The sequence below is a fragment of the Sinocyclocheilus rhinocerous genome, unplaced genomic scaffold (genome assembly GCF_001515625.1).
Source record: "Sinocyclocheilus rhinocerous isolate Xijiao unplaced genomic scaffold, SAMN03320098_v1.1 scaffold444, whole genome shotgun sequence".
Classification (NCBI taxonomy): domain Eukaryota; kingdom Metazoa; phylum Chordata; class Actinopteri; order Cypriniformes; family Cyprinidae; genus Sinocyclocheilus; species Sinocyclocheilus rhinocerous.
The window spans coordinates 2,064,843-2,076,238 of NW_015645540.1; the positions used below are offsets into that span (position 1 = coordinate 2,064,843).

The 11,396-nt window shown below is 35.4% G+C and overlaps 2 protein-coding genes across 2 annotated transcripts in view; both read right to left on the minus strand.

Moving 5' to 3' along the window:
• LOC107706402 (protein FAM163A-like) overlaps positions 1-7,215 on the minus strand; it is a 16,202-nt gene extending 8,987 nt beyond the window's left edge. Inside the window, exons 1-2 of the mRNA XM_016510109.1 lie at positions 7,171-7,215; positions 5,835-6,357 (exon numbers count right to left, since the gene is read on the minus strand). The gene's annotated coding sequence lies outside the window, so the exon portion shown is untranslated. The remainder of the gene's footprint in view (positions 1-5,834; positions 6,358-7,170) is intronic.
• A 2,809-nt stretch (positions 7,216-10,024) lies between these two features.
• The window catches only part of LOC107706405 (nardilysin-like), a 14,613-nt gene continuing 13,241 nt past the window's right edge, over positions 10,025-11,396 (minus strand). Inside the window, 1 exon segment of the mRNA XM_016510112.1 lies at positions 10,025-11,031. Within this exon segment, the coding sequence (XP_016365598.1) occupies positions 10,810-11,031 (222 nt within the window). The 3' untranslated portion in view covers positions 10,025-10,809.

Consider the following 11,396-nt stretch of genomic DNA (forward strand, 5'->3'; position numbering starts at 1 on the left):
ATAGACTTCTTTATAAAACATTAAAAATCTTACTGTTCAAAAACTGTTGACTGGTAGGTTATATAGATTACAGAAATGTTATATTGTAATGTTTATATATATATATATATATATACATATACATATATATATATTTTTATTTTTTAAATTTTTTTTATATATAACATTTCTGCCCCCCTCACTTCTGAAATGATGGCTACGCCCCTGAGTTCTAGCCTTTATAACATACACTTAAACCACTGGGTCTAATAAGAGAAGAAAAAGAGACAGAAATCAAATCTAAAATTTTCTCATAATCCTTATTCGTTGTGGAGAATTCTCTTACAGTGGGCTGGTTTCTTAAAGGATTTAGAAAGATCATTTTCGGTTTCTCTTTGGGAGCCTAAAGTAGAATTGAATTGAAAGTCAAAGGTTTTATATTAAAGTATTTTTCTTATCTCAGGTCACTGTGGTGTTTTTCTTTCTTCTTCTTCTTCTTTTTGTTTTAAACTGTGGATTGTTCTCAGACTTTTAGACCAGAACAGGAAATAGATGAATAATAATAGTCCTTATTTATCATTGTGTGATACAACTCTCATTAACATGCCATAACTGGTTCTATCTGTCAAATAAATGAACATTCTGTCATCATTTACTCACCCTCATGTCATTTGACCAAGTAACTAGTTGACTGAGAAACTGATGACCAGAGAGAGCTTGCTCAGCTTGTTGTTCCCAGGCCACCTTCATTTTACTCATTTCACCATCATCAACTCTAAAGATTTGGATTATTCAACTTTTGTCTCCTGAATTGATTGAAATAGAGCTATGCTTCAAATTCTTATTCTATTTTTCACTTCTCTTTTCCAAGACATCGAATTTAAAATCAAATTTGACATAAAAAACACAACATTTTAGAGTTTTTCATGATACAAATGAAACCTCAAAACCTATAATATAGCTTTAGTTTTAGGCTCTCTCTCCAGCTGGGCCTGTGTATGCCAGCAGGTCTCTGTTGCCTGATTTATGAACGGCCAGCATGCACATCCCGCCCCAAGGACAAATCAAGAGACAGCTTCAGATGTCAGGCTACAAAGCAGCTGCTGACTGGGTTCTTATTCAGCAATTGCCGCTACCCCACTTAATTCACTGGCGTTTATTTAAAGCACAAAGAGAGACAATCAAAAATTGTGGGGTGATTTTTAAATTTTTTTTAACTGATGGACAAGAGGCTCATGGTATAGGGGAACAGATACAACCTGTGTACAAATGCTGAACTAGAGACTAACTATAGAGATTAAAGACTAAAAGAGATTAAAGACTCTAAACTAAAACTTTAATAAAACAAGAATAAAAATAAACAGAATATGTTGTTAACATTTTACATTATATATATATTTCTTAATATAGAAATATTTGTTTTTATTCCATAAATATTTGTCATGTTCAGAAATTATAATTGCTAAAAATAATAGCAAGACATAGTTTTAAGAAATAGTTGTAGATTTAGCAGTATTGTGGCAACAAAATTGTATTAATATTGGCAAAAAATAGTTTTATATCAAACTGAAAAAAGAAATAATTATATACTGTATGCTGAAGCTGAAGCTGAATTTTTCTATCAATAGTTAATGTCAAAAATGCACATATATTTGCTTGAATTGCTTACAGATAAAAGCCTGGTTGCTTGTATCACTGTAAAATGTAAACTATATTATCACCCATCTCAAATCTGGTAAATGTGACTAAGCCATAAAGATATTAAGATATAAGCATTAACATCACAAAAAGTGCTATACAAATAAATTTGTCCTGACTTGACATCATATATAAGCAGACAACAATTTCAGGACAAGAAATCAGTCATGTAAAATAAATAGTAAAATAGCAAAGGATCGAAAAATTTAAATGCATTTTTGGCTGGTTCCCACATTTCAGTCATGACCACAGACAAAAACTCCAAACCAACCTACAGTACATTAGGTGCCATGCTAATGGGTCCATTAAGGAGAAAGTGAACTTTTTAAATCACTGTTTACACAGCGCAAGTCATATAAAGTGCAAATGCCAATGCAATGAAGCATGCACATGTCCAACTCAGCAGTAAGCATTAAAGCTCTCTCTTTTGATAGCTCAAGCAATACTGAGCAGATGACTCAGTGCTCTGATCACTCATAAACACATTGTAATTTGTTTTTGATGTGTGCTACATAAGTCAGCGACAAACAGAAACCGCCGCAATCACAATGTTGAGAGGCTTCTCTTGACACAGCTTGTCGGCTTGATCTATGATGTCACTTATAACAACGCTGTGGGGAGATAGTAAGGTGAATGTCCTTCTTCATTATTAAAATGAATCTCTCCTCCACAACCGCGAGAGCCAGTTCTCGCTCTGTGAAATGAAGAGGCAGGAGCTCTGATCATTTTTGAATGAATCCCTTCTGCTGATATATCCACTCTTAAATAATGGCATGAATATTTCGGTGAGGAAGCCTCTAACTTTGCACTTGAAATCATGGCAAGCCTGCAATTTTAAAGTCGTCCTTTTTCAATTATTCAAATATCATTCCTGTAACAATATTTTTCCATCACCGGGCCATTTAGCCAGGTAGTGAAGGAAGGATTTTCCACCCCATTCTCTTCAAAAAGCACTCATCACTGCTGTGTGAGAGAATATATTTATGTCGAAATCTGGGGCAGTTGCATGGATTTAAAAAATGAACAGAGAGAAGAGGAATATCATCATTCGTTTTTCTTGGTCAAAGAATATAAATGCAATCCTATCCATTTATATCTTAAATATAATGATTATTTAAATGTCAAAGTTGTTCCTAACTGGTTACAAGGATGTAGCCAAATGTTTAAATTTAAGGTTCTGCCATTGAAAAACCATCTAACTGGTTCTGTTAAAGGAATGGTTTACCCAAAAACTCACCTTCAGGCCATCCAAAATGTAAATGTAGTTTGTTTCTTCATTGGAACAGATTTGGAGAAATTCAACATTACATCACTTGCTCACCAATGAATTCTCTGCATTAAATGGGTACCATCACAATGAGAGTCCAAACGGATGATAAATACATCACAATAATCCACAAGTAATTCACATGACTCCACAGTCCATCAATTAACATATTGTGAAAAGCTGTGTGTTTGTAATAAACAAATCCATCATCATTTTCAAACCATTGCTTCCAACTACAATATGAGTCCTCTATCCACAATGCTTTCTCCAGTGAAAAAGTAATCTTGTCTGAATCAGGAGTGAAATGAGCATCGTTTACAAATGAAAACAATCCAAACTGTTCTAAACAAATATATCAGAGGATTTTAATGTTAGAGGACACTAAAGTATTGACTTTTCACTCTAGCAAGTATTATTATGGACTCATATTTTGGCCAGAAATGGCAGTTTCAAGTTAAAATGCCTTGATGGATTTGTTTCTAACAAACATGCAGTTTTCCACTTCATAAGCTATTAATTAGATTAAAAAATTTTTTTTTCAATCTGTTCCAATGAAGAAATAATCTAATCTACATCATGGATGGCCTGATGGTGAGTAAATCTTCAGCAAATTTTCATTTTTGGGTTAAATATTCCTCTAAATACTACAGTAAACGGCTAACAATCTTCTACCATTTCCCCTTTTAACCATAGTATAGTAGTATTTCGTCATGTCCATGTACACGTGTCATCACCCTTTAGCTTTCAACTGCATGTCTTGCCACAGACAAGAATTGTTTAAAGCCCTTGATGGGCTCTCTCCTGTCAAGGAGACTCACAGTGAGGCTTTAAAAACTTCAGACTGCGTGGTTTACCATAGCTTGACTCAAACAAACATGCTCCCTCAAGCAGTGCATCTGCCAAGAGCACACTGCTGGAGAGCTTGCCATGTAAATCCAGCAAAACAAACAGTTGAAAAGCAGCTCCAAACACACCAGGCCCCCTTGGCAGATAGAGCATCACTGGCCTAGAAATCATGTCTCCACTAAAACAGCATCTGTGCATGTGTCATGTCTCCTAGAAACAGACAACATATGCTTTCCCCCTGTGGAAAACATGACTTTTTCGCCAAAAACTACAGCTCTGCGTGAAACATATGACTACTATCATGCTCAACCATCACAAAAATGTCATCTATCTATCTATCTATCTATCTATCTATCTATCTATCTATCTATCTATCTATCTATCTATCCATCCATCCATCCATCCACCCATCCATCTCTTTGATCAATCTGGCTGAATTAGCCATTATACAGTATATGAAAACAAATATAAATAAATAAACAAACAAATTAAATTAAATCAAATTGAAATACCTTAATCCAGGATCATTTAACCATTTTATATGAATATAATTTTTTGCAAAGAAATTTTAAAAACTAAATATCTTAATCCGGAATAATTTAAAGGGTCATATGATGCTGCTAAAAAGAACATTATTTTATGTATTTGGTGTAATGAAATGTGTTTATGCGGTTTAAGGTTCAAAAAACACATTATTTTCCACATACTGTACATTATTGTCTCTCCTCTATGCCCCGCCTTTCTGAAACGCGTCGATTTTTACAAAGCTCATCGATCTGAAAAAGCGAGGTGTGCTCTGACTGGCCAGCTATCCGGTGCGTTGTGATTGGCCGAATTAGAACGAGCTGTTTTAGGTAGGTGTGGCTGACTCTTAACTTTTATAAAGAATATCTCTTTGGATTTGAGACTTTAGTCTTTGCAACTTTACAGATCTTCTTTATGCACCGAGAGCTTGTAACACTCCAAAGAGAAAGGAAAAATTGAAATCGCATCATATGACCCCTTTAACTGCTTTATATAATTTTTTTTTATATAAATAAAAAAATATCTATCTATCTATCTATCTATCTATCTATACACATTGAACTATAATGCAATAAATAGGGTTGCAAAGGGGTGGAAAATTTCCGGAAACTTTCCAAAAATCCCTGGAAGATTCCAAAAACATCCTGGAAAGTTTCCAAAATTTCTGGAATGTTTCCGAAATTTACTGGACATTTTCCACCTTTTTGCAACCCTAGCAACAAACTAACAAACAAACAAAAAACATATTAGAAAATACAAAAATATATTTGGAAATGGTGGCCATAGTGTGCCAGAATCACCATATTTTATAATACTTCCACCTTCATAAATGTGACCCTGAACCACAAAACCAGTCATAAGAGTCATTTTTTTAAAATTGAGATTTATACATCTTCTGAAAGCTGAATAAACAAGCTTTCCATTGATGTATGGTTTGTTATGATAGGACAATATTTGGCCGAGATACAACTATTTGAAAATCTGGAATCTGAGGGTGCAAAAAAATCTAAATACTGAGAAAATCGCCTTTAAAGTTGTCCAAATGAAGTTCTTAGCAATGCATGTTACTAATCAAAAATTAAGTTTTGATATATTTACGGTAGGAAATCTACAAAATATCTTCATGGAACATGATCTTTATTTAATATCCTAATGATTTTTGGCATAAAAGAAAAATCGATAATTTTGACCCATACAATGTTTTTTTTTTTGGCTATTGTTAAAAATATACCCCAGCGACTTAAGACTGGTTTTGTGGTCCAGGGTCACAAATGTATTGTGTCCAGTGGTTCTGTATAGTGATCCCACTTTCATGGCTGTTGCATGCTTGCTTACTACTATATGTGTGTAAGAATTTTTTTTTAAATTCATGCAGAAAAAGAGCATGTACCAAGATCCATAACCTGACACATTTACAGACTGAATAGGCACTTCAACACTTACATTACACTGCAAAATCCAAATCAAACCAATTCAGCACAAGTGCATGTCTACTCATATGGAAGGACATCTCAGTTACCTTAAAACCTGTTTGTCCTCCTCCCAGAATGTTTGTAATGCAGTGTGCAGGTTTTTTTTCCAAATGACTGATGCTTGTCAGTAGTGAACACTACTGTATCTGTTCATCTGGGAAAGGCTCGTCTGAGGCTTTGCTTCGTTAGCAGAAATGCAGCGTCCACTGCACAGCGGGCTTTTATTATCTGAATGGATGGCCGTCACATCATCATTTGTTGCGGCTGTAATTCCGTAGTATCCCTGCGAACAGCCGCGTGTATGCTGTGAGAGACAATATAGCACATCCGAGCTCGCAAATGAATGAGTGGCATTACCCAGATTGCGAATCAGAGACCGGTATGTAGTGTGCAGGCTGTGAAGAGCGCCGACGGTCCCTCAAGAGCATGCAACAGCCTGTGAGGAGATGATGCTGCACGCGCGGAAAGGGTCAGTAAATGAACCCACACCTTTACAGACGTTAAACTAGAGCAAAGCGTCGTCCTACGAGCGTGCGTCATGTTTAACATGACCACCGTCCAGAGAATATACTGTAGAAAGAACATGACACTTGGCTTTATCACTTAGAAACGTGCTTGGTGAGTTTATAATAGTCAGGTAATTAGGAAATATGAATAAAATAATAATTTAAAAGAATCTGTTGGTTACATAAAAGTAAAATAGGCTGCAAAACATTTGATTGGTGGCTGGCTAATGAAGAATATAGCCTTTTCTTTTTAAATAATATGCTCATTTTCTATCTATCTATCTATCTATCTATCCCCAAATAACTATAATAACAAATAAAACAACACTATATCCAAGCCAAATTAACCACTTTATATAAATGATATATTAAGAAGTAGACTTTAACAGGCTTTTTCATGTATCAGTGTTGTTGCAAGAAACTGGCAGATAGATCTTCAAAATTGTATTTAATGTTTTATTTGTTAGGGACAGATACAATAAACATAGATGAAAATGTAAAAACAATCATCCCATGCATGTACCATAGTGCTTGTAGCCGAAGCTAATTTGCAACATTTGTCCCTAGGAGGGCTTTTATAAATTACAATTACAATAAACAAACAGTACACAAATTTATAATATAAATACACTAAACACTAAAATGTACTTTTCCAAACCACTTATTTAAAACAGACCATGCTGGTCTACTGATTCTATATTGCATATGTCATATTGCATGACTGGACCAAATGAACACTTAAATTTAATATTCAACTAACTAAGAGCATAGTTCACCCAAAAAATGAAAATTCCGAATTTTTTTTTAGTGAACTTTCCCTTTAAATATTCCAATTTCTCAATTAGTTTTTAGCAACATGCAAAACTAATTAAAATACCTTGTGTGTACAAACGTTCCAGTATGAGGGAAGATTAATGAAGTTTGATGTAAATGAAGACACAAGCATGCCCATATGCAAATCCTTTCTCAAGGTTCCACATCATTGACAGATTTGATTATGAGGGCTGGCAGGGGTTTGTTGCATAAATTAGAATAGTACCAGCACAGGGGATCTGTAATAATGCTGAATGAAGGAGATTAAAAGCCTTCTCAACTCATCTGTGTCAATGCATGTAATGTAGGTAAAGTGCTTTAGTGCAAAGCTGCCTTGCTTGTTATTTGACATCTTTCTAATTAAATATTGCACACGACACGGGAATGCCATTCCCTCCTTCCTGACTGCCATTACACTTGTCTTTAGACGCAAAGAAATGATTTCATTAAAATGCCACCTCGATAAGCAGGTCAAGGTCTTGAACAAGATTCTTACAACACGTGAAGTATACAAAAAAAATAATTTGTTTATCATCTTTTGTAGACGTTTGTATAGTTTATGGTGCTTTTTTATATGAATGATAATCAGTGCTGTGTAGATTACTTACATATCTGTTTTGCACAATGAAAATTGTATTCAGTAATGTAATCTAGATTACTAATTTTAGGAATTGTATTCTTATTTTGGTTACTGTTAGATTACTTTTGACCTGACTTATTTATAGATTTAAATGGGATTAGTTATAAAAAGCCTTAAGAAATTCCATTCTTTGTTATCATGAAATGCATTAGAGTAAATGAAGGAACTGCAGAGGATTTATGAGTTGATGAAAAGATAATATTGATTTAAATAATAAAAATGTAAAATGAAAATGAATAAACTCAAAAACTACATTATTCTGCATTCTACATTATTTTATTTGTTCACCTGCATGTCATTGACCATTAACCGACATCAGAGAACTGTGAACATGCAAATGTGTTGTTAAATTATTGAAATATTAACTTGGTATAATTGACTGAGAGGTGCTATTGTCCCCAGATTCAGAAGCATGGATTGCAAATTAATTTACATGTCCATTCTATATTGTGAATATTCAAAGCTAAATGATATGACACACAGTAGAATTTTAACATGTAATCCATAAAAAGTAACTGTAATCTGATTACGATCATTTTAAAATGTAATCTAATTACGAGTACTACATTTTTGGAATCTGATTACCTAATCCACATTACATGAAATCAGTTATTCCCCAGCACTGATGATAATGTTCATCTTTTTAAATTCATAATAGTGTGGTTCCACAAAATAAAAAAAAGTTATAATTACAACTATGAATTCTTAAATGAATTAAATTAGGCTGTCTGAATCTAGCATTAGACGCCATTATCTCAGTATCAAAAGGCCAGACCCAATTAACCTGCCTTACAGAAGCCCTGTTTCATTCCCTGTGCTTTGCTGCCGGGAGGCACATAATTCATGTCCTTCTTATATATAACATGATCCGTAAGAGTAGCGAGACTCACAGCTCCATTAGTAAAACTGAGAGAACTCCCTGTACAGCGGGAAGGTCTTTTCCCATATATCTGCCTTATTTATTAATATTATCCAACCGTTTTCTGTCTTAAGCTACACCTCCTCCCACTCAAGCAGCTTGTCAATTAAGACACCCTGCAGGAGTGAGAGGAAGTGACAGCGTAGTGACGAATCATCTAAGGTAACTACAAAAGGCAGGCAGTGTATGCCAAGACAGTCTAAATATTTAGAATGTGATCCCTCTAAAACTGTGCCACTTTCAGCAGACTGATGAAACTTTAGCCAGTGTACCGCACCTTTACAGAGCGCTTCAGGACATCAGAACAACGAAAGGCGGGGTGGTGAGAGAAGAAGAGCTATTCTGGAGCACAAAGAGATCAACTATCTTGCTGTGCTGCTATGTGCCACCTGCCTGGACAAGGAGAACACAATGCCAACTCCATGTGGTGCCTGGTAAGTGTTGGCACTTTGACAATTCTCCACGTATTTTCAGCTGAATCTAAGGTCACCTTTGGAGAGTTGAGGGCACGCTTTTTAAAATGACATCACATACAGTATAAATCACATCCATATACAGTTCACATTATAATATATTGCTATACTACTGTAAATGGCACATTTTCGACAGTCAACATGAAACATTATTTGCAACACATTTTACTTCTGTAATCAGATAAAACAGGATATTCAATTAACAGAAGTGTAGAGTGTGATTTTTATTTACGTGTTTTCTACAGAATTGTGTTAGTGCAGTGGTAGAGCCCTGTCCACCCCCACTGGCTTTTATATATGATACATTTTATAATATCATGTGCACATATTTGGAATGTTCTCTTATAAATTTTCCTTAATTAAAAAATAAATAAATAAATGCGTCTTTAATGACACGCTGTCACATGGCCAGCCGTTACTGATAAAACGTTCATTTCGATACGGACTCTATTAAAACAATGATCCAATGATGCATCCATATGAACGTTTCTTTCCGTTATTCCATGGCCGCCTACATGATGTTTTTATTGTTTATCCTTTGATACAGACAGCAAACTAACATTCAACACTCAGGTAAAATCGAGTTAGTAGCTTCACGGTACTTTTAATAAATATATATTTGCACATTCTGAATTTAAGCAGTGATATTAGCAATTGCTCAGTTTACAAGTTGAGGTTGTGCCAAATGCAGAATGATGGTATAGCAGTAATAGAAGCATCATCATTTTGGTCTTGCATGCTCAAATGCCCACCTCTGAAGCACCATTACACATCCTCAGTATCAGGCATCATCAACTGGCTACATAAAAAGCAGTCCAGCAATCTCTCTTACTGCACTTCATTCAAATATATTTCATACTTTTCAGCAATGAACGTTTCTTTCCGTTATTCCATGGCAGCCTACATGATGTTTTTATTGTTTATCCTTTGATACAGACAGCAAACTAACATTCAACACTCAGGTAAAATCGAGCTAGTAGCTTCACGGTACTTTTAATAAATATATATTTGCACATTCTGAATTTAAGCAGTGATATTAGCAATTGCTCAGTTTACAAGTTGAGGTTGTGCCAAATGCAGAATGATGCTATAGCAGTAATAGAAGCATCATCATTTTGGTCTTGCATGCTCAAATGCCCACCTCTGAAGCACCATTACACATCCTCAGTATCAGGCATCATCAACTGGCTACATAAAAAGCAGTCCAGCAATCTCTCTTACTGCACTTCATTCAAATATATTTCATACTTTTCAGCACAGTGTCACAACTTTATAAATGTATTAGTACAAACTTAACACTGCAGACCTATTAATAAAATACACACAATTCTGAGTAGTTTGAAGTCATGTTTATGTTCTAAAGCTCCACTACAGCCAAGGAGGGATATATAATGAGACCTTGTGATCTGCGTCTGTCAGCAGGACCCCCAAACTGAGCCCCATTCATGCACGCACACACGCACACACAACATTCACAGCAATGCCATTTTAACAGCAGGGCTCATTATATGAACGCACACATGGCTGAAGCTCGTTTCAAAAGAACGGGAGCATTGGGAGACCGCCGGCCCCTGCTCATCCTTGCTCAAGTAGACAAGAAGAAAGGATGGAAGATGGAGGTAGGGGGTGCGTGCCTGTGTGCCAGCTGGCAGAGTGAGTCCATGCTTTTGTTTATTTGAGAATTTTGTGGTAAGGGTAGAGATTGAGGGTGGAAGTGAAGGCCTGGGTGTCTGTGATGGTAGTGACTGAGGCCAGTAAAGTGGAAGCAGGAAGGAAGGTGAGTTTGGAAACCTCCCCATACAATGACATCTTACTACCCTCTTCCTCTTCTTTTCCAGCGGCCGGATGTTCCTCACTAGGAGGGTCGTTCTCTTCTACTCCGTAACCAACAACCTGAAAAGAAACCATTCATCATTCAGACTAGGGCTGGGCGATATGGCCAAAAAAATTATCGCGATAATTTTTTTCATATCAGTTGATATCGATAATTATCACGATAAATGTCAAATCTTTATTTCTTTCAAGTTTAAAGCCAGATTTTTGCTCCAAAGTGAAAGTTGTAGAAACCAGACCATTAATTTTCCTTAAAATAAATCCCAATAGAAAAAAAAAAATCTTCGTTTCTGCATGTTCTAATGAGGGATATTGTTTCAAATCAAGAAACAGATTTGGGTTGCCTGATAATATTAATAATAATATCACTTGTCTCTTAGAAATGCACATTTGATAGTAGCTTGAGTTAGGATGCAGAGGTAAAT